This window comes from Galeopterus variegatus, unplaced genomic scaffold, assembly GCF_000696425.1.
Source record: "Galeopterus variegatus unplaced genomic scaffold, G_variegatus-3.0.2 Scaffold5133, whole genome shotgun sequence".
Taxonomy (NCBI): Eukaryota; Metazoa; Chordata; class Mammalia; order Dermoptera; family Cynocephalidae; genus Galeopterus; species Galeopterus variegatus.
In genome coordinates this window covers 123,691-148,106 of record NW_007731244.1, presented here as the reverse complement: position 1 = coordinate 148,106, position 24,416 = coordinate 123,691, and the positions used below count along the sequence as shown (strand labels likewise).

Sequence of the window (24,416 nt, the reverse complement as noted above, 5' to 3'; positions counted from 1 at the left end):
ACTGCAGAGCTTGCTGGGCCACCGCCCTCTGCACAGGCATCTGGCCTGAAGCGAAATCAGCGCCCCTGCTCCCATCTTGCCTTCCCTCTTCAGGGCTTCCTCTAGGAAAGTGACCTCCAAGCCAACTAGTGTGTAGAGCCTTTGATTGTTCTATTACGCACTTACATCCTGCTCTCCTGAAAAGCTGAACCAATCACAGCATACAGTGGCACCAGTTTCCCTACAGCCCTGAGAGTGCTGTGTGTGCATATATATACAGACAGAGAGAGAGAGAGAAATTAACAGGTGTGGAGTTGATTCCCCCATTACAGTTAAGAAAACAGGACCACAGGGATTAAGTCTCTTTCCCCAAAGTCACTTAGTTAGGAAATGGCAGCTCCAGGTCTGAGGTCACATCCCCTGACCCCCGGTCAGTGCTCTGTTGACCAAACTATTCTGCCTCTGACAGTCACTTCTAGACATGGACACAGCAGGCTCTTCTTACTTCTCTTGTCCCTTGTCAATGGAAGAAAACAGAAACACAGCCTTTCCCCTCATGGTTCCTGTGTCCTGCAGACCAGGTGCTCAGCTTCACCTGAGCCCTTCCCCCAAGCCCACTAGATCCAGGCCCTGAAGAGTTCCTCGGAAGACAGCACGGCTGTGACACAGGCATCCACCTCTTCCCTTCTGCAGCTGATCAACTTCTGGGGTGAATTGGTTATTTTCTGNAAAAAAAAAAAAAAAAAAAAAAAAAAAAAAAAAAAAAAAAATTTCAAAGGAAAAAAAATTAACTTTTAAGCAGCCAAAAATCCCAGAGAATTCCAACCCCTAGATCAGCATTTGCTGAGACCGTCTCCCAGTTCACTGTCTAGCAGCTCCCTTGGAGACTTGCTTGGTCAGTGCTCTCCCCTCTGGGACCCTGCTCCACAAAAATCCTAGAATGTAATTCTGGTCAAAAAAAAAGTCAAAGCCCTTCCACCAGAGAGCTCTGAGAGTAATGACCTGGTCTGAGATGCTCTATGAACAGCCCCTCACACAGTGCCCAGTCCAGAGAGGGGCTCCATAAATGGGAGTCCCTCCATCACTCATATTTCATGTTCCTGCCGCCTTCCCCCCAGCAACCCCAATGCGTAATCCTAACTGGTTGTAAACACACAGATATCAACTTTTCAGAGGGACTCTCCACCCCTTGCTAGCCTGCTCACCTCCACCAATTTCTCCAGCTTCTCCTCCAGCTACCTCGCACGACACTTCCCTCATTACTCCCAAGGGCAGCACAAGGGCACAGACAAATAGCCACAAAGGTTTCCCCCACCTCAGTCCCCCAGAAGACATCAGCTTCATTGAGCCAGCTGTCCTTGATCCTTGTTTGTAAAGAGGCAGCTGCAGGGGCTCACTCTTAGTGTCTGTGGGCAAACGCCAACAGGAACAGACAGCACACAAGCAAGGCTCACTGAGGAGAGTGTTACTGTGGAGCCGTCACCAGCGCTCTGCTGCTGGCCAGCTGGATCCTCAGGACACCGGCTGCCCAAACTGCAGTGGTTATGCTTGATTATTTTTTAAATTCTAGACCAGTGCCATCCAATGGAAATATATTGTGAGCCACAATACAATTTTTAAAATCTAGTGGCACATTTTTAAAATCTAGTAGCACAATTTTTAAAATCTAATAAAAAGAATCAGGGGAAATTAATTTTATTAATATATTTTCTTTAACAAATATATCCGAAATATTATCATTCTAACATGTAATTCAAAAAAAAAAAAACTAAAATGTTTTACATTCTTTTTTCTATACTGTCTTCAAAATCCATAATGTATTTTATATTTACAATACATCTCAATTTGGATTAGCATCATTTCAAGTGTTTAAATAGTCACATATGACTAGTGGCTGCTATGTTCGACAGAACAGTTCCAGAACATTAAAGTAAAACAAACAGCACAATCACAGAATTTCAGAAGGTGCAACACTTTCATCCCACAGGTTAGAACTAACCTTCAAGCAAGGCTTAGCTGATTGTTTAAAAATCTGAATTAGTTTTCAACATTTAAAAATCAGGAGATTTCTCATAAAAATCTCGATTTCTGGGCTTTTCATTTAAAACTTGGAGGGCTGGCAGCACTGGCTCACATTCCCTCTTGGTAACAACCTGCTGGAGCTGAGGAGCAGTCACCTTCTTTAGATGGGACATGGCTGCCATGGTTCCCACCATCTCTCTATTGAGTTACAGTCATTGTACTGCACACTCATTTCTTTATTTTTTCAGTACCTGTCTGGCCCCCGGAGGCATCTGAGCTCATGAATTCCACTTTCTATGAAACAGACAAGGTCATACTTAGGATGGTCCATTGGAGAGTTACTAAATTGGGGCCACCTTTATGCTTACTGCCCACATTCACTGGAATATGACAGCAATAAGAGAAAGAGCAACGTGAGTCACTGAAAGGAAAGGGAGACATTTTAGCACCAAAACTCCCATTCCCATGAAACAATTATGAATGAAAGATAAAGAAAGTATATTTTAAAATAGGGAATATACTCTGGGAAGAATTTATTGTTACCTGGTGATATAAACTTCAATGGAAAGAAATTCTTAATGGCATATTTCAGAGTGCAACCATCACCAACTGTAAAATTGCAGATGTAGACATGAAATGTTTCACCCATACAGATAAATTAAACACAAACTCTGTAGGACTTTTTGAAGAATTGTCAAGGATTTCTGATTGGTAATTTTCCACAGTTTAGTTGGAAAATGGGTAGATTTTTGCAAGAATGGCTGGAAAGCACTTTTTAATAGTTTGGAGGATTATCTATAAATACCAGAAATGTTGAAGTGGAACTAGACTGTGCCAAAGTCAAGGCTGAGAGAGGGGGAGATGGCAATAGTGATGCACAGCTCCAGGGTGTGTTTGGGATTTAATAGATACTAGTGATCTATTTCTCACACAGCATTGTGCAGAAATGCACAGACTCAAAGAACTGGTCCACTTTAAAATCTGGGGCTGAAAACAAAATAAAAGCTAAAAGCCTTATGGAAAAGAACGCATGTAGGAACAGACATCAGAATGATATAGGAAGGATAGAAATGGAGAACAGAGAAGCAAGAGGTAGTCAAGGGTAGTGGTTTCTATCCACCATGGATGAAATTGGTCATATTGTCAGAGGATCTTCTCATCTCTAGTCTCTTCTAAGCTGTTTGGTTTTCTCCAAAAGCTAATTTTAGGATGTGGCTTTTAATGCAATAGGATTCCTAGAATTTCTTGCCAGTTTAGGACTCTTCTTGTATACCTAAAATCCTATAAGAATTTGACCCTTTCCATGTTTCTTTCCCTGACTCTTTATTCCTCACTAACAAGGTTGTGGACCTTGGGAAGAGCTCATACTCCTGATCTGGAGGTAGGGAGGAAAACTCTGTTGGGCCTCTAAATGTAGGACCAGAATAGAAAGAATGAGGGAGTGTTAGGAATGTAATGGCCTGAGAGTAGAAGGTGAGCATGGACAACAGAGTTAAGAGAGAAATCACAAAGGGTAACTAATGCGTGGAGCCCAGATGAGGAAGGCTGAACATTTGACCATGAGTGGGAAAAAACAGCTAGTGACATGCCTCAGCCAAGAATGCTCCTTTACCATCATCATTTTGGGTTTGTTCAGGGATGCCTCTTTTATTGCAGGTTTCAACCTCTATGTATGGCAGAAAAGCACTAATAAGACCAACCCACCTACAGATAGTAACTTTAAAAACTGACCAAAATATAAAACCAAATTCCTTAAGTCACTGGAAAACAACCAAAAGTTGACAATTGAAAGAAGAGAATGTTTCCCATTTTTTACAGCCTCTTGTCTGAGGGCAGGTCCCACTTGGTGCCATGAAGGATGACAGTCTTACTGGCTTAAAGAATCAGAAAACAGAGATTGGCACAAACACAGAAGTTAGAAAGTAAGAGGAGAAATGTCAAAAAAGAGAGAGCAAGAAAGGGGGACCTACAAATTCTGCACAAAAAATTCTACTCAAATCTCTGACTGACCTTTAACTGTGTGGGGAGCAGGTATGGGACAAACTCCAAACAGTCCAACTAAGGCTAAACAGACTAATAGATATCAACTGCCTCCTGCATGGATGACCAAAATTTGGAATTTGCATTCATCCAAGATAACTGCTTACTAAAGCGAACAAACAAAAAATCAATAGTCTTCAGAGGAACATAACAGAATCCAAAATCTCTACAACATATTGTTGAAAATATCCAGAATATAATCCAAAATCACTAGACATACAAAAAAAACAGGAAAATGTGATCCATACTAAATAAAAAGCAATCAATAGAGACTAACCTTGAGATGACCCACCCGGTGAAATTAACAAAGATTTTAAAATAGCAGACAAAGGTATTATAATTATGCTCAAGGACATAGAGGAAAATATTTTCATGATAAATGAACAAATAAAAGATCTCAGCAGAGAATATTAACTATAAAAAAGAACCAATTGGAAATTCTAGAATTGAGAAATATAATATCTGACACTTAAAAACAAAATTCACTAGATAAGCCTAAAAGCAGATTGGTCATAACAGGAGAGTCAGTGAACAAGATAAGCTAATAAAATTACCCAATTTGAAGTACAGACAATAGAAAAAATAGCTTTTTATAAAAATGAATGGAGCCTCAGGGATTTGTGGGAACAATACCTAAAGGTCTAATGTACATGAAATTGGAGTCACAGAAAGAGAGAAGAGAATAGGACAGAAAAACTACTTGAAGAAATATGGCTGAAATTTTCCCAAATTGTGGTGAAAAATATAAATTTACAGATTTGAGAAGCTCAGTAAACCACAGGCATGATAAATGTAAAGTGAACCATTCTGTAGTGCAGTGAATTATGTCCCCCCAAAACTCACCAAGATTTGAATTGTGTACCCCAAGTTTTATGTATTAGAAACTTAGCCCTCACTGGGACTGTTAAGAGGGCAGGAAATCCTATTATGGTAATTGTAAGGTGGAGCCTTGAAGAGGTGATTGGATTGTAGGAACATGCAGTAGTGAATGGATTAAAAATGGTGGTCAGGGGTGTGGTTCTGAGGGCTTTAAAAGAAAAGGAGAGTGTCTCTCTCTGCTTCCCTAGGTCACTGACACCACCCCCAGATGGACTTTGGACATCTCAGCCTCAGAAACTGTAAGCAATAAATTTAATTTTCTTTATAAATCACCCAGTTCAGTGTACTTTGTTATAAGCAACAAAAATGGACTAATACACATTCCTAGGCATATTATACTCAAACTGCTAAAAACCAATGGTAATTTGAAAGCAGCAAGAGAAAAAGGACACGTTTCATATAGGGGAATGATGCTAAAAATTATGTCTGTCTTCTTATCAGAAACAGTGGAGTCAGAAGCCAATTAAACAACAGTTTTAAAGTAGAAAGCAAAGTCTATAGTCAACCAAGAATCCAGCAAAAATGTCCTTCAAGACTGAAGGCAAAACATAGGTATTTTCTAATAAAAGAAGTCCAAGACTTTGTCACCAGCAGATATGCATTACCAAACCTATGATAGAAAGTTTTTTAGACTTAAGAGAAGCCATACCGAATGGAAATGCAGATCTCAGGAAAGAAGAAAGAGTGCCAGAAATGGTAAATATGTGAGTAAATATAAAAGATTACTTTAAATGCCTTTAAAATACATACGACTATTTAAGCAAAAATTATTGCAAAATTCTTACGTTTTATATGAAGTGATATAATATTAGTTCTATGTAGACTTGGAAAAGTTAAGAACATGTATATTGCAATTCCTAGGACAAGCATGAAAAAATAATGTGAAGAAGGATAACTGAAACATCAATAGATAAATTGTAGAGTAATTCTTAAAATTTTTTAATTAGCCCCAAAAGAGGCAGAGTAGGAAGAACAAAGATTTTTTAAAAAAGAAAAAAAAATAGATGGAAGAAACAGAAAATAAAATCATGGACCTAAATCCAACCATACCAATAATTACATTTAATGTTAATGGACTAAACACTCCAATTAAAAGGCAGAGATTGTCAGAATGGATTTCTTAAAATAAAATTAAAAAAACAGAAAACAAGATGAGCTATATGCTGTCTACAGAGGCACACTTTAAATATCAATACACAGATAACTTTAAAGTAAACGTATGTAAAAAAGATATACCATACAAACAGTAAACAAGTGGGCTATACTGATATCACAATGAAGACTACCAGAGATAAAGAGGAACATATCATAATAATAAAAGACTCAGGAAGAAATACCAATCATAAATGTGTATGCACCTAAAACAGAGCCTCAAAATACAGGAAGGAAAAATTGACACAAAGGGAGAAGCACACTCACACTCATAGTTGGTATTTTGGCATCCCTCTCTTAATGGTTAATAGAACAACTATACAAAAAATCAGTAACGGCAAAGACGACCTGAACAATGCTGTGAAACATTTTGGCCTAATTGATATTTATAAAACACTACCCCAACAACTGCAGAATATATATCCTCTTATGCTTTAGGGTTCATTGAGCACCTCAGTTCTTGCTGAAGAGGAATGAAGACCCTCCCTTCCCCTGTGTTTGATACACCACGTTGCCTTTATGTATGGCAGAAAGGCCTCAGTCACTCAGAGTGGGCTGGAGGGGAAACTGGTAAAGGGACATTGCTAAGCTTTATGAAAAGGAGAAAATGAAACAAGTCAATATATGTAAATCCTTAGAACAGCACTTGGCACTTAGCTCTGTACTAGTTAGTGTCAGCTGAAGTTGTTATGACTGCCTGGAACTACTAGAGAGAAAAGGAGGGCTGGCATCAGGAGAACAGGGTGGAGGTGTCCTGAAGACTGGTTTGCAGGGAGAGTTATTCCTCCTGTGTAGGTAGAGAAAGCAGGACCAGGCAGATGTCACGAGAGTGACTCCTTCCAGAGTGACTCCAGGTTGATAAGGAACTACAGGCATGTATAGAGTGCAGGCGGTTCTGTCTCTAGTTGCTGTCCAGAAGGTGACTGCTGGCTCCCTCCTCCCAGGAGAAAACTGTGAGAAACCCCCGGAGTGACAGGGATGAGGCTTTTATGTTTTTGTTTTTGTTCGTTGTTGTGTTCTTTTGTTTTCTTGCACTGCTTTGTATGGTTGAGGTCGGGGGACAGGGAGAAGGGAACTGGGGGGCAGCCAGATGGAACATATGGGGAGCTGATAGAGGCCTGATTTGCTTTCCCCCACCATGGCATGGGCACGCAGGACCTGTCCGCACTGGAGAGACTCAGATCTGTGGTCCAGTGTCCTCAGGGGTAAGTTAAGAATCCTGGGCTTGTGAGGAATAGTCACTATGAAGATGCAGACTGCTGCCCCCTCACACCACCAGGCCCCCACCAAAGGCAAAGCGTGGTCAATGCCTCTCCCACTCACACACATGTCCTTCACCCTGAGAACCAGTGAGGCTCCTGGCAGGTGAAGTGAATATGTTGTGTCATAACGTGTCACTGGATGTAGCTCCTGCTGCAATTGTGGCAGGCAAGAGTTGGAACCAACCTACATGTTCATTGTTGGACAAGTAGGTAAGGAAATGTGGTGTATTTACACAATGTAATACTATTCTGCCATAAAAAAGAATGAAATTCTGCTATTCGCAGCAACTGGATGAACTTAGAAAAAACTTGAAGTGAAATAAGCCAGGCACAGAAAGAGAAATACCACAAGTCCTCACTCATAAGTGGAAGCTAAAAAATAAACAAACAAATAAAAAAAGAAAGAAAGATACAACAATCACAACACGTTGAACTTTCGAAAGGTGAAAACAGAACCGAGGTTACCAGAGGTGGGAAAGAGGGACGGGGAGAGGGATAAGGGAGGAATTGGTAAAAGGCCACAAAAAACTATAACATTGTATAATGTTGAATATACTAATTATCCTGATTTGAGCATCACATATTGCACACAGGTATTGATATTCAACTCTGTACCCCACAGATATATATGATCAATTACGTTTCAATTAAAAAAATAAAAAAATTTTTTAAAAAAGAGATTAAAAAAAAAAATGTGGCAGGCCAGTCCAGAAGGGTAAGACTATGCATGACTCCTAAAATGCCAAGCACCTTGGGCTGGGCAACACGCCTGCTCTCTTGGCCATGCCAGGTCCTGGAGAAAAGCAGAGGCAGCCTGCCAGGAGCCTCGAGGAGATCACCACTGCCTGGAGAAGGGAGGTCTCTCCCAGCCCCTCTGATTAGAAGTGAAGTCCTATAAGTGCTCTTCTCCCCTCTCTGTGCAAATGCCTGTAGACCACGAAATGTGTGCCCATGCCCAATTAAGGCCAAAACTACCTGGTCAGTGTCATGCTGAGAGGAAAAAAAGAATGCTATTACCAAGGTGTCAGGGAGGACCACCACGGGGCAACAGGAGTACTGGAGCAGCCGGCCCATTTTCCAGATGGAGAGCGGCACAACCACAAGGATCAGCACGAAGCCAGCAAGTGCACACAGGGCTAGCCCCAGGGGGAGGGCCTCTCCTGGAAGCAAACAGATAAAGGGAGGCTCAGGAAACACCATGAAGATGAAATCTCCGATCATGGGCCTCCCGCCGGTTTCCTGGAGTCAGCTCTGCACACTGGCCAGGACATCCTGAGATCTGATGTGTGCCCTGGTGACTAAAATTACCACCATTAAAACCATTTTTCTAGAATACAGAATAAAGCATGGTTTCCAGAACGCCCCAAGGGAGATTAAATCTTCCTCTTGGGAAGGGATGGGGAGGAGCATCACAGGTGAAGGCACCAGCCATGTTCGCACGTACCTTGGCACTGCTGCCAGGAGGAAGGCAGAGCGCCAGGTCCCAGCAGGATGAGGAGGAGGTGCTGCGAGGGAACAGTACAGAACAGAACGGGGCGGGAACTGAAAACAAAGAGCGTTTTGCAATTTGCTCTTGGCATCATTTCATATCATGCAGGATAACACTGAGTTCAGAAAACAGTCACATATATCAAGCCCCTGTTACGTGTGTTAGGACTACTACCTCCTTCCAGCACCGTGCTAAGTGCTGGACGTGTAGTTCCCTGTTCTTCACAATGCGTGTGAGTATCCCTGCTTTTATAGAAGAGGAATCTATGCTCAGAATGGTTAGGTGACTTACCCCAGATCACACAAGTAGGACTAGCTGCAAAGCCCATGGTCATTTTACTCATTCTACTAAATAAATGTGGCAGAAAGAGCCAGGTCTGAGCATCTGAATAAGGGACAGGTTATTTTCCCCTCTCTCTGTTGAATGTAACTTTGAGCAACATTTAGCTGTTCTTGGCCGAGCTGCTCACCCATAATGTGACAGGCAGCTCAGCCAGTGAGGCTTGGAGAAGCTGGTGGACTTACACGTGTGGCTGGGGGCACTGTCCATTGCTTCAATGCTTTCGGAAAATATTTTGGCAGTACACATCAAGAGACACACAAACGCTTATACCCTTTCATATACTCCTGCAATTTTAATTCCAAAAAATAATTCCAAGGAACAGTTATATGTAGAAGTCAGTTTATCTGGACTACGGCAATGGCCTCATAACCAATCTCCTTCTCTGTCCAAAGTGGCACATCTACACCTCCCACCATCCCAGGCATGCTTGAATGTATTTTCTTAATAGCACGTAACACCTAGTGAAACTATCCCATTTGTTTACTTGTTTGTAGTCCATCTCCCACAACTAGAGGGCAGGTTCCATGAGGCAGGGACTTCCCTGCTGGGCATCAGTGCCTAGGCCATGACTTGGCACATAGTCAATGCTCAATACGTATTCACTTCATAAAAGAATGAACATCACCTTCAAAGCAAATAGAAATGATTTAAATACCAAAAATAGGGGATGATTTAATATATTATGGGGCATCAGCATGGTAGGTTAGTAATTCGGCTATTCAAATGAGAATTAAAATATATACAAACTTGTTCACTACAGTGTGGTTTGTACTGGCAAAAGACTGAAAAGCACAGGATATACCTATTAAAAGGAATACGCACATCCATATATTGGCTTACTATGAATCTTTTTTAAAAATGAGGTAGACACATATATACTGACATGAAAAGATGTTCACAGTTTACTACTAGGTGAAGACAAGCCAGGCACAGAACAGCAGGTGCAGCATAGCCCCATTCATGTGCGTGAACATTGGTGACACAATGACTGGAGGATTAAATGCCAAACACACCAAAGGAAACCTCCTGAGGGATGTAGGGGAGAACGGAGAACATTTACCTCTTGCTTCACATACTTCTGTGTTGTTTGAATTATTAAATCAGCTTGACTTATATGATTTTTAAAAGTAGTATAAAATGGTAATCAGAAAATCTGCATGGAACATGTGTGGACATAGTATTTGTGAAAAAAAACAGGTACAAGGTGATATGCAATAGGTCTATAGCATGTATACAGTATTTCATATATATATATATATAATGGAACACTGTATAAAGAAAGATGAAGGAATTTCTTTATCAATGTGGAAAAATCTACAAGATATATAAAGTGAAAACAGTGCATAGACTCTGCTACCATTTGTGCTGAAAAGAAGGGCAAGATATAATGGAACACTGTATAAAGAAAGATGAAGGAATTTCTTTATCAATGTGGAAAAATCTACAAGATACATAAAGTGAAAACAGTGCATAGACTCTGCTACCATTTGTGCTGAAAAGAAGGGCAAGATATATAAATATGTTTTCATTTACTTGTATTTACATTAAAAAGTCTTCAGAAAGACATACAAGGAGCTAACACCTATGAGAGAGAGTGTGGGAAGTATATGGATAGGGAAGAGGAGAGGAAAAGAGTTTTTCTATGTGTATCATATTTTTTGAACCATATGAATGTACTATATATTCAAAATAATAATTTTTTAAAAGACTGAATGGTTATATACAAAAATGCAACTAGCAGTGTTTGAGTAGCAGAATCATGAGATATATGGTTTTGTTTGGTTTTTTTTCTTTTCAAAGGGTTTTTTAACATTGTAGGTTTTTCGACTATGAAAAATTCAAGGAAGAAAATTAAGTGGAACAAGAGGATTCTGTAGACTTTCTGTAAGGTCCCTTCCAGATGAAAGAAGCTGTGGTATTATACGATATTGGTGCCTCCTTACAAAGTCTAACTCTCTGAAACCCCTGGCTGCCTCTCCTGCAGACATCTGGTAAACCAGCCTTGCAACAGGCTGGCCCCTGGCTAAGGAAGCTGTCAGGGGCAAGTGTTTCAAACAGCTAGTATTCCCACCCAGCCCCAGGATGCACTCTGCTTCTAGGAAAATTAGAGTGACTGTGGACACTTTCACCATGGGAATATACCCAGCCTGGGCGCAGGACAGGGAGATCAAGGGAAGACTCAGAACCTGTGCAGGGCTTCAGGGGACAAGCAGGCCCTCCTTACCTTGTACCTCGACACATTCTGCCTGGCTGAAGTCACTGTGTCTCCCAATGGCCTTCACCAATGTCTGGACCTTCACACAGTATGTAGCCCCTGGCTCCATGGTTTCCAGGTGCTCCGGAATGCCCCCACTCCTCACCACCTTGACATGCTCCTTTGGGAAACCAAAAAACAGTTACTCCTTGAGGGCAGCAGTACTGGAAAGGGCAAGAAGAGCCAGGGAGGAAAAGCTGCAGATATTGCTTTTCTTGAATGCATACAAAGTGTTCCTCCTCGTTCATGCATGCATGTATTCATTCACTCATTCATTCGTTCATATTTACTAAGCACCTGCTATGTGCCAGGCACTGTTCTAGGCACAGGGACATGGCATTGAACAAAACAAAGAGACAATAGCACATTAGCTCTCATGGAGCTTATGTGGGGGGAGACAGACAACACATAAATACACATCAGGTGGTGATAAGAGCTGTGAAGGAAAAAGCAGGACAAAGAAGTAGAGAGCATTTTAAACAGAGTCGTTAGAGAAGGCCTCTATAATAGGGTCATATTTGAGCAGAGACCCGAAGGTTGGAAGTCTGACTGAATGGGGGCTTGGCATGGCCACTGCTGCCAGGGGGGTCAGCGCGTAGGAGCAGTTGAGCCAGTGGGCAGCTGGTCCTCACTTGTCTGTCCATCCACCCATCTGTCCATCCATCTGTCCACCTCTTCACCTCCACCCCCCTCCCCAAAGCTTGCGCTCCCCATGTGAGCCTGTGGAGGCATGTCTGGGCCAAGCCCAAATGACTCAGACTACACTCTGGTCTCAGCACCGGCCCTGCCAGTTACCACAGGTGGGAAGTGGGCTCTATCCCAAAGAATCTGAGGGAGCTGCATGCTCTCTCCTGCTCAGGCTCTGACCTGTTCCCACATCGCTCCATCTGCCTCGCTGGCAATGCCATGTCCTACCAGTGGGCCCTGACCCAGCAGGAGTAAATACTGGAACCCAGCATTATTGCCTGCCCTGCCTGCCCACACCACCTTCAAGGGGAACCTGCCCAACCAATAGGCCCTACTGAGTGGGTGGGGGGCATGTGCCCTGCCCCAGACCCTGCTACAAGATCAGGGGTACCCCAGCCTGAGGAGGGTCAAATCAGAGGCGAGCTGGCTACCTGAGACCCCAAGGACTGGCCTGTTAAGATGAGAAAACCAATTAACCCCTCTCCTAAGGATTTAGTCTTGGGAAACTGAATACCTAGAGCTAGAAGTAGGGTCAAAGAGGAGTGGAGGAGTCAGGCCTGAGAGCCCCTGAGGACTGGGGAGGAACATGATGGGCATGTGATGAGGGATTGGGTCCTGGAGTAAGCTGGGGAGAGGGCCACAGAGGGGAGCAAGGACTCCACGGGCAAGGGTGCCTGGGAGAATGAGGCTGGGCTGCAGCCTGGCCCTGCTCCAGCTCAGAGAGTCTGTGAGAGCCCCTTACTGTGCCGTAGTAATGCTTATGATAAAGTCCATTTTTCCTTGTGCTGATGAAGTGGCCTCTAGGCCTTACACCGTGTCAGCTTGGAGAGGGCTCCACATGTCTGTCTGTATTCTAGGTCCTACTTGAGCTCCATCCCTCCTGCAGCTGGCCTCCTACCCAACCCAGGCTGCAGCGACCTTCCCATGGGGAGAGGCAGCAGGCCGTCTAGGCATCCTGCGTGGTCCACCCGCTCATAATGAGACTGGTTTATTCGTAAGGCAGCTCCTGGCTCCTTGCGCTCACTTCTGCACCCTGCCAAGATACACACCCTCAAGAGGCACAGACAAACCTCACAGGCTTTTGGAATCATCCAGTTAATCTGGAACACCCTGGCCTGCTGCCTCTAAGTTGCTGAGGAGACCAGCTGATGAGGGAGGAAAAAAATGCATTGAAAATTGTGGGTCTAACTAGGTTAGAGTTCAGGGCAAGGAGGCAGCCTCCTCCCCTCCCCCACTTCAACAGATCTGGCCTGAAAAGGCTTCCAGCCAAGGCCTGGGATGGACCAAAGTAGTCCCTTGAAGAAGAGGCTGCCAGGATGGTCAGTGTACTTTCATCTCCCCTTTTGTACACTTCACCCAGGACTGCTCATTCTCAGGCCACCCAGACAGTGAGCACTCCAGGGGCCAGCTTTCCACACCCACCCCCAGACAGTGAGCACTCCAGGGGGCCAGCTTTCCACACCCACACCCAGAGATCTATGCCTCCCTCCCAAAGCCTGACTCAAAGGCCAAGACTGGAAGTCTTACCTTTGCACCAGGCTCCCTCCTCCAGTAGGCCACAAGGAACTCAAAGTGGGGACCCAGATCTTCCAGCTCAATAACCAGGTGGAAGCCATCCCTGGTGACCTCCATCCTAGGGGGGGTGAGGATGGCTGTTGGCAAGACAAGAGGAAAATCAAAGTCAGCCCTGAACAGTACTGATTTCCCTGGAACACAATGACCATATCATTGGCGGAGATGTGCCAGCGCCCGTAGGGAAGGGAGGGGATCAGTTATGGCTTCACAGCATGCAAAAACATATACATGTATACTGTCCTGTACTCAGCAGGTGCTCAGTAAATGTTTTCTTCCTCCCTTTAGATGTCTTTTTTTTATGGAAACATAGGAGATTATATGTATTTATGGGGTACAGAGTTAAACATCAACACCTGTGTACAGTGTGTGATGATTGAATTAGGATAATTAGCATGTTCATCTTTACAAAACGTAATCGTTTCTTGTGTCCAAGTAAATGCTTTTTGAATGATGAATAAATGACAAAGACTTACCACAATTCCCTTTTTTTTAGCTCTTGACTGTAATAAAGTTCTCTGTTCCTTCTCCAGGAGGTTCAAATACTCAAGAGTGTAAATATTCAAGGAAACATTATCTCTTTCTTTCTTAAAATGTTATGATTCATGTTCTTTCCCTCACCCCCCACCCCCACACTTTTTCAGCAGAAATTGCTCCTCGCCTTGGCTCATCTAAGTGAGCAGCTGCTGTATCTTGATGCTTGCCAAACACCTATGTGAGCTCGGCTCTGAACACAGTAGGGCCCGGTCTTTGCCCCTTAGGAATGAACATACCTGGCAGGGGCAGGTGCACCCCTATAGCTCACACAGTTCAGTGGCACATACTGGCTACTGATGACTTTCAAACATCAGCAAATCAGCAGCCTATGGATAGGTTGGCCATTCTATTCTCAGCCCAGGGATTCTTCATCTCATATCCTGACTGAGGGAGTTGGCAAGTCAGAGGATTTTTTGCAAATTCCAATAATCAACTCTAGAAATTACAGCATGAGCACAAACACCATCTTTCACATTGCCAAGTCCCAAACAGAGAGGCCAAAAGCCACTGTGGATACTTTCCCACAAGCAGGCCAAGAACAGAAGGGCCCACACAAGCCCTCTCTACTCCCTGGCCCGTGAAAATGGAGCCAAGCTGGCCTCTACATCCAGACACTGCGGGACCAGAAGGGCCATCCCAATTGTTGGGTCTTGGCTTGGGAAGTAGTGTAGGCTGTGTTCTGAGCTAAATAAATCCCCCCACAATGGGGTCAGTGGACGGTCAGGAGAAAAACAGTTTCTGGAGGGAGTTTTCAGAGAGCAAAGCATTTCCCCCTCACCTGCCTTATCAGGGAAGAATGTATGTCTGGGCATTGACAAGCTGCCTGGATAGGGGACAGGAGGCCTTGAGAAGTCAAGGCCAACTATGCAAACACACCCAGTCTGGAGGCTTCATATGAGCACACAGCACCACTAGCACTACCTTGGAAACACCTCCAGAAGGAAAGAGTGGGTTGACTCCACTTTTAAGTCAAACATGTTTACAATTGGGTCCTCTGATCTTCATCTTTAGTGAGAATAGTATTAGAGAAAATGACCTAAAGGTTCAGTTCAGAGAAATTTTTGACAGTGTTGGGGCAGAAACCTTTAGGGCCGGCCAGGTGGCGCACTGCTACAGTGCGCCGCTTGGGAGCGCGGCAGCGCTCCCGCCGAGGGTTCGGATCCAACATATAGACCGGTTCCCGCTCACTGGCTGAGCGAGGTGTGGGCGCAGCACCGAGGTTTGCGATCCCGTTGCCGGTCCCGGTCCGGTACGGGCGCGACACTGAGGGTTGCGATCCGTTGCCGGACACGAAAAAAGACAAAAAGGAAAAATAAATAAGAAACCTTTGTAACCTATGCACTCTGCATACTTATCTCATTTAATCCACCCAGGAAGCTTAAGAAGGTAAATACTATTCCTGTTGCCCAGAGAGGTTAAGTGACTTGCCCAAAGTCACACAGTCAATGGCCAGAATTCGAGCCCACGTCTTTCTACATTTCTGACCTCCCCTGTTTAGGGTGTTCAACCCTGGCTGTAGATGAGAATAAACTGGAGAGAATTTTAAACTCCCAATGAACAGAACACACACAGATCAGTTAAATCAGACTCTCTGGGGATGGGCCCCAGACATAAGTAGTTCTAAAGCTCCTCTGTAACTTGAATGTGCAGTCAAGGTTGCTCTCAACAAGGCTTCCCTTTAAGAGCAGGAGATCCTTTTCAGGAAAGTCTTAAAACAAGATTTTTCACGTGCCTGGGGAGAAGTCAGACTGGCCTTTTTCATATAGGAAAGACAGACTTAATGCCCTTAAAACATCACAATGCCATCCCAGCCCAGTTGCTAACTCTGCCTGCACAGGACCACATATTCCGCATTCTGATGCAGGTAGAGACTCCTGTTCCTCAGCTCCTCCTGCAACAGAACTTTTCCTGTTTATACTGGCGCAAGTTGTTACCACACACCCCCACCCACATAGTTTTGCAGGCACTCCCTTATCTCCATCTGACCCATGCTCTCCCTCCAACAGCAGCCACCAACCCCCGGCGATGGTCTTGGCTGGAGCCCCATGTTCCCAGGAGCCAGAGGGGGGTGGTGCTGGGTGCTGTCTGATGCCATGGGCAGAAGCAGAGCTGAAGTGCCCTCTAGGGCCCCTTATCATCCCCCAGTGCCTGGCACTGGGATCCTGCTTCTTCAACCAAATCCTCCCAGTGCCTAGGAAGGAGGCCTGGGCAGAGGAGCCCACATCCTACACCAAAATTCCTTTTGATACCCATTCCAACCATCCTATTCCTGCCCCACCCCTTCCCTCCTCTGCTCTCTGGCTCTCAACTCTGGGCATTTCTAGGGCAATAATAATAAACATACCTACCAATAACTGAGCCAGCTGTCAAGTGGCTGAGCTGGGATTTGAACCACATCTGTCTGACTTCACAGGGTCAATTTCCCCTTCAAAGTTATTGTCACCTTCCGCAGCCTCTCCAGCGTGGGCTCCCCAACCTTCTAAACCCTCCTGATTTCCACCCAGTATCACACACTCCTTGGTAACCTCTAACTATTCCTGTTACTGCAGATGTGGCCTCAGCCTTCCTCTGCCCTCACTCACAACCACTTCTGCCACATCAAGAAAATGGAGGCCACCAAAGGCCCTTTCCTTGTCTTTTCTGCAGCTCCAAACTGGTCACATTCCAGCCCATGCCTGTCTCAGAGGAGAAGCTGCCTTGCTCCTGCCCACCTCCACTCAGTCCTCCTCCCCACAGCAGACTGTCATCTCCTCCACTCCATGAAGTCACTTTCTCAAGGGCCCATGCAGGGGCCTCTTCAGCCTGTCAGGAGCTATTCTGTTCTCCCCTCGTGTCCCCCCTCCACCTGCCCGGCCACCACTGGTGCCCTTCTCTCCATCCACATTTTAAATCCTGAGGCTTCCCAGGACCCTGTCTTGGGTTTTCTTTGTCCCCCAGTCTCCTGCACTCCCAAGCCTTTAGTTACGTGCTGTGTGTCTAGCTTTGACCTCTCTGAGTCCCAGGGCCTCACATCTGTGGCATAAAATCTTTCAGGAACCTCAGTCTCAAAGAATACAAAGCCAGGGGTGTCCCCTCTTCCTCAAGACCAGTTGTTCCTCCTGGGTTCTCTGCCTTGGACGGTGTTCTCACCAACCCCCCTCAGAAGCTGAACACCATCGCTGTCTCTCCCCACTCCATCCCCCAACAGCTGGTCCCCAAGCTCTGTCCTTTCTAACTCAGCCATGTTACTTGAACTCATCCGCATTTCTCCTTCTCCTCACCCACTCCTGGGATCAGGACTCACCTTGGCTCAGCTGGAGTCTACAAGCCCCTACTCACTTTCACCTTGTCCTGCAGGCTTGCCCTACTCCGGTTCATTTTCCACACAGCAGCCAGTGATGTAAGGCAGATCTGGCCAAGACCCTCTGCTCTTCCACGGCTCCCTCTCCTGACCTGACCAAAGCCCTTCAACACGTGACCAGCTGCTTCCCTATCCCCCACCCATCCAGCCCTTGCCTCTGCTGTTCCACAAACATACACATCCTTTGACACACTGCCTTACACTCAGCCATATTTGGCCACGTATCTGGATTCTTCTCTTCTTTCTCCATCCTTTTCCAGATACTACTGCAATTGAAAGCTTTTTATTTCCCAGTGACCACAGAAGGGCAACTGTTTCTGGTGGCTCTGTTAAATGTATAGATCCTTTTGCACAATGAAGCTGCTTACATGGGCAGTAAATATGGGATTAACAAGGCACCAGATGGGAGGCAGTACGAGATCTATGGAGGCACGAGGAAGGTAGGAAGAAACAGTCTAGTGTCATCTCCCCACTTCCACAGCAGCTTTCCAGGTTCCCAATGTCAGCGTCCCCACCACTTCAGACCCTGGCAGAAATGGTCAGGAATGACTTCCAAAGCCAAAGTCAGCAGTTTTTAGGATGTACCAATAAGGACTGTTTGTGTTCACAATACTGTGGCTTTGCAGGACTATTTTGGTGCTAAAAAGAGTCTGGAAGTCCAGGTGAATATGGTTCCTGCAGGGGAGGCTGGTGAGGGTGGTGCAGTACAGACAGAAGTGCCTTACTTGAGTTTCGATTAAAGGGGTGCTTCAGGGTGCTCCAGGCTGAGGTCTGTGGGCCCAGCGCGGCCCGGACACGGAGACTGTATGGCACAGTGGCCGTGATGTCATCAGTGACGTCGCACTCAGGGCCTGCAGTGAGTGCGCAGCAGCCACTGGGGATCCAGATGTGGCTCGTGTACAGGCTCTCATACTCCCTGGCCAAGGAGAAGAGGGCACAGTGTCACACCAGTCCCTTTGATCCAGGCCCGATGATGGCTGCACATAACCACCTTCATTCCCCCACTTTTTATGGGCCAGCAAAATTAGCATTTGCTCCACTCCCCAGTTCCTCCAGTCTCCACCCTCACCAACCATCCATTCTCCCTTACGCCACTTTTATCACCAGACACGGGAAACCTAGGCATAAGTCCCAATCTGCCAGGCCCCGCCATCTGCATGGACACCAGCTGATCTCAGCCGCTGCCACACTGCACCCTGCTGCGGTCTCCCGGCTTCCTCACCTGCCCTTCCTCAAATACCCCCCGCTCTCCCTCACGGCTCCCCACAGCACTTGGAATGGAATCCAAACTCTTCCCCACGGCCTATCAGACTCTTCGGACTTCTTTCTCACCCGCACCTAAGCATGGTGTTCTTGCCACACTGGCTTTCTGATCATTCCTCCAAAATGCTGGGCTCTTTTTGCCTTAGGACCTTTGACCAGCTGTTCACCCTGTCTCAAATGCTCTGCGCCCTCTGTCCACATGGCTGGCTCCTCCTGCCCGCCAGATATGGCATGAACATCACCTCCTCAGTGACGCCTTCCCTGATGACATAATATGAAGGTGCCGCAGAGTCAACAATCAGCCTTTTAGCTTCCTCCTAGCTCTGATCACCATCCAAAAATCACCTAGAGCAGTGCTGACCTGGAAAACTTGCAGTGATGGTGGAGATGTTCCCTACTGGTGTTGCTCCATACACTACTGAGCACCTGAAATGTGACTAGTGTGACTGGGAAACAGACATTTTAATTTAATTTTAATTCACTTAAATTTAAAAAGCCACCTGTGGCTAGTGCCTACCACGTTGGAGAGTCAGATCTAGTGTATTCACTATCTGTCTCCTCCTGTAGATACTAGCTCCCTATATCCAGAATCCTTGTCAACTGTATCCCTGAGCCTGCAAGAATGTCTACACATGTAGGTGCTCAGTTTGTATTCACTGTTAGTGAAATACATTGAGTATTTTCTGTGTCTTTCTCACTCCTAAACAGCTGCAATTGCCTGGACACCTGGAAAAAACTAGAGCCTGTTTGGCCCTAGAGCCAGCTGACCTTTAGGGTCAAGATTTGTTTTGGCTCCTAGGTGTAAGCTCATAGTCAGGAAAACTGAGGTCTCCCCTACCCTCAAAGGATCTGTCTCCAATGATTTGTCCATCTCAAGTCACAATCAAACTCATTGGACAGTTGACTCACTGTTGAAATCCACCAAAATGCGTTTGTACACTTTCGTGTTCCCAGAGAGTTCACTGTCAAATCCACGGGACAATTTCCCTTGCTTCTTTAACTTTCCCAATGCCCATGTAGACAGAGGGGGCAGATCACTAGAGATAATCCATCCCTGGGCTCACAAAGCCTCCTTGAGACAAGGAGGAAGGGCTCTGCCTCCAGAAACCAAGTGCTGCCTAAAAGAGAAAAACGATTAAAAAAAAAAAAACTCACCCCTGGTACTCGACAGAATAGTATACTGTCTCTCCAGGCACGGTCACTGGGCTCCATGTCAGGAGATGCTTCATGTTGACTGAGTGTACAGAGAGGTTCTGGGGCGCAGGCAGAATGGCCACTCCATCTGGGATCAAGGCAAATAGACAGGCTGACAGGGGGCTCATAGTGGAAGAATGCCACAGCTTCAAATTAGTTTCTAATGAAAGGCCTCACGTGTTTATGGGCCAGAAATAACTCTAATTTCATCATACTTGTGTTAATGCTAAATTTTTGCTAGTATCATTGTATTCTGCCTTTGGTGATAAAATGGCATATTAATATTAATAATAGTAATGGCTAATAGGTATCGAGCACTTACCATGTTCTACCTAGGCCATGGCTAGATTGTGACATGATTATCTCATTTAATCATCATGACCAAACTGGGAGGTAATGACCATTAGTTTCTCCACTGTACAAATGAGAAAACTGAGGCACAATATTTATGACTCTTAAGTCAGACTGACCTGGATCTAGGCCTTGACTCTGTCACTTACTATGTGACCTTAAGTAAGTTGCAAAACCTTAGCCTCCCACCACTTCACGGCAAACCCATGCCAGCTCCTGCCAGCTTCTCATCACCTCCCTCTCCTGCTGCTGCTGCCATCCTCAGGTACCAAAGCACATTCTTTCACGTCCCCCAACAAGGCCAAATGGGGTATCAGCTACCAGCTGGGAAGTGTAGGCTCAGGTCTGCTGTGGAGAGAGTCCAGCCAAGAGGGGCACCAAGCCAGCTTGGAGACTCCACCCCAGGAAGACAGCAGGCCCCTGAGCCAGCCTGGGACACAAGCATCTGCTCACCTAAATACGTACTCTGAGCCCAGAGTGTGCATACATTGGGTCTATGGTTTGCACAGAATGAAAGAGCCTGGGAAGCTGAACCTGCACTCCTAAGGACTTGAAGCAGACCCAAAGCCCAAAAGGCATCCTCACATGTAACCCCAGGGTGCAGTCTGGACCCTGTGCTGTGGTCCTTCTCTTCCCCTTTCACACGCTCCTCTTTTAATGCCCAACACCTGCCTCCCTTTGCTGTTACAGTCACAGTGATAACATCGGCAGCACAGTGGTGAGGGGCTGGGGCCCTCACCAGGACTTGTGCCTGTCTCCAGATTGGCACCTGCTGATGGTTTCCTAGCCCTGTGACCATGAGGGGATGGCAGCACTGCTAGGGACATGCTGCCTCATTCCCCTGCCCCTTCTCTAATTTAACACCCTGGTGACACAGCTCCATCTCACTCTCTGCGCTGTGAGGAAACACCTGGGGTACCCACACATGAGGCTTCCTGACTTCCCCACCCCTAACCTTGAAATTATGCAAGAGATGGAAAGGAAAAGCACCAGCTGGAGAGAGGGTGGCCTGGTCCTCTCTGACATCCTTCCTCTGGTAAAGTAAAAAACCATTTTTCTAGTCAGCTATTTGGGGCATATAAGGCTACAAAAATATAAGGCTACATTTTATATAATTAATTAATTTAATTACATAATTAAATTATATATTAATATAGTTCTATCATTTAAAAGCTCTCAAAAATGAAATCTCCAGGCCCAGATGCTTTCACTGGAGAATGCTACCAAACATTTAAAGAATTAATGCCACTTTCACACAATCTCTTCCAAAACATAGAAGAGGAAAGAACACTTTCCAACCTACTTTATGAGGCCATTATTACCCTGACACCAAAATCAGACAAAGAAATATATATATATAAATTTTTTAAACTACAGACCAATATATCTCATGAACTTAGATGCAAAAATCTTCAACAGAATACTAGCAATCTAAACCCACCAATGTATAAAAAGAATTATACACCATGACCAAGTGGGATTTGTTCCAGGTATGCAAGGCTGGTTCAACATTTGAAATCAATTAATGTAATCCAGCATATCAACGAGCTAAAGAAGAAAAATTATGCAATTTTATTAATTGACACAGAAAAAGAATTTACAAAACCCAACAACCATATATTATTAAAACAAAACAAAACAAAGAAACCTCTCTTGGAGCTAAGAACAGCAGGGAGTTACCTCAACTCCATAAAGACCATCTATAAAAAACCTACAGCTTACATCTTATTTCATAGTGAAAGAATGAATGCTTCCCCCCAAAATCAGGAACAGGTAAAGACGTCCACTCTCACCACTCTTATTCAATATAATACTGGAAGTTCTAGCTACTGCAATAAGGCAAACAAAAGAAGTAAAAGATTAGAAAGGAAGTAGTAAAACTCCTCTTATTTGCAGATGAAATGATAGGCTATGTAGAAAATCCCATAGAATCTACAAACACACACTCTCACACACACATACACACGCCTCCTAAAACTAATATGTGAGTTCAGCAAGTTCACAGGATATAAGATAAACATAAAAAGATAATTGTATTTCTATATACTAGCAATGAATACTTATATACAGAAATTAAAATTACAATCACAAAAAAATACATAGGTGTAAGTCTAACAAAATATATCCAGGATTTGAATGGTGAAAACTCCATAATGCTGATAAAAGAAATTAAAGATCTAAATAAATAGAGAGACATACTGTGCTCATGGATTGGAAGGTTCAACATAGTTAAAATGGCAATTCCCCCCCACATTGTTATATAGGTTTAACACAATTTCTATCAAAACAGCAAGATTTTTTTGTTAATATGGATAAGCTTTTTCTAAATTTTAATAAGAAAAGGCAAAGAGGTGGGCAAGGGGGAGGGAGGTCGGGGATTAATTTGATGGAGGACACAGGGAATAATCACAATTTATAGTGATGCATATGCTGGTAGTATTGATCTGGCCATCACATCTTGGGCACAGGTGATGACAGTCAGCTTTGTAATCCATGAATATACATAATCAATTTAAAAAATTAAAAATAATAATAAATAAAAAATAAACTAAAAAAAGAGAAAAGGCAAAGAAACTAGAATAACTTAAACAATTTTGAAAAAGAAGAATAAAGTAGGAAGAATCAATCTACCCAATCCCAAGACTTATAGTAATTGAGACTGTGTGATATTGGCAAAAAGATAGACACATAGATTAATGGAACAGAATAGAGATCCCAGAAATAGACCCACACAAATACGCTTAACTGCTTTTTGTCCAAAGTACAAAAACAATTTAATGAGAGAAGGATAGCCTTTTCAACAGATAATACTGGAACAATTGGACATCTGTAAGGAAAAAAATTAAAATGAACCTCAACCCAAACCTCACACCTTATTCAAAAATTCAAAATGGATCATAGACTTAAAGTGTAAAACCTTTAAGAAAAAACATAGGAGAAAATCTTCAGCACTAGGCAAAGAGTTCTTAGACTTGATAGCAAAAGGAATATTCATAAACAAAAATATTTATAAGTAGATCTCATTAAAATTAAAAACTTTTGCTCTGCAAAAGACCCTGTTAAGAAGATAAGACAAGCTACAGGTGCAAGAAAATATATGGAAACCATTGTCTCACAAAGCGGATCTCATTAAAATTAAAAACTTTTGCTCTGCAAAAGACCCTTTTAAGAAGATAAGACAAGCTACAGGTGCAAGAAAATATATGGAAACCATTGTCTCACAAAGCAGTAGTATCTAGACTATATTAAAACAAACACACAGGGCCGGCCCGGTGGTGCACTCAGTAGAGTGTGGCGCTTGGGAGCGCGGCGGTGCTCCCGCCGAGGGTTTGGATCCCATATAGAGACCGGTCCGCTCACTGGCTGAGCGTGGTGCGGGCACGACACCGAGGGTTGCGATCCCGTTGCCGGTCGCGGTGTGGGCGCAACACCGAGGGTTGTGATCCCATTACCGGTCACGAAAAAAGACAAAAAGGAAAAAAAAAAAAACACAAACTCTCAAAACTTATCAGTAGAAAGTCAAACAATACAATTAGAAAATGGGCAAAAGCAAAAAAGACAAAAAAAATAAAGAAAATGGGCAAAAGACATGAAGAAACATTCACTGAAGGGGATGTACAGGTTGCAAATAAGCTCATGGAAAGATGGTCAATCAGCTATTTGGGAAATAGCAAATTAAAACCACAATGAGACAGTACTACATAGCTATCAGAATGGCTAAAATTTTCTAAAATAGTACAACCAACCCCGAAATCTATAATTAAAAATGATTTACTGCACATAACCAAGCAACTAGAAGAGGGGAGGTCAAATGTGAACCTCATAAATAATTGGGTTTTGCTACAATGAATATGCTGATTACCCTGAATGGATCATCACACATTGTATACATGTACTGAGATATAACTCTTTGTTTTTTGTCTTTTTTCGTGTCCGGCAATGGATCGCAACCCTCAGTGTTGTGCCCGCACCGGACTGGGACCGGCAACAGAATCGCAACCCCCGGCGTCGCGCCCGCACCTCGCTCAGCCAGTGAGCGGGAACCGGTCTGTA

At 44.3% G+C, this 24,416-nt stretch overlaps 1 protein-coding gene across 1 annotated transcript in view; it reads right to left on the bottom strand.

Moving 5' to 3' along the window:
• Nucleotides 1–596: 596 nt before the first annotated feature.
• IL20RB (interleukin 20 receptor beta) overlaps nucleotides 597–24,416 on the bottom strand; it is a 29,722-nt gene continuing 5,902 nt past the window's right edge. The window contains exons 2-7 of the mRNA XM_008588973.1: nucleotides 19,974–20,100; nucleotides 18,281–18,471; nucleotides 13,634–13,758; nucleotides 11,390–11,540; nucleotides 8,352–8,494; nucleotides 597–704 (exon numbers count right to left, since the gene is read on the bottom strand). Coding sequence (XP_008587195.1) covers nucleotides 597–704; nucleotides 8,352–8,494; nucleotides 11,390–11,540; nucleotides 13,634–13,758; nucleotides 18,281–18,471; nucleotides 19,974–20,100 — 845 coding nt within the window. The remainder of the gene's footprint in view (nucleotides 705–8,351; nucleotides 8,495–11,389; nucleotides 11,541–13,633; nucleotides 13,759–18,280; nucleotides 18,472–19,973; nucleotides 20,101–24,416) is intronic.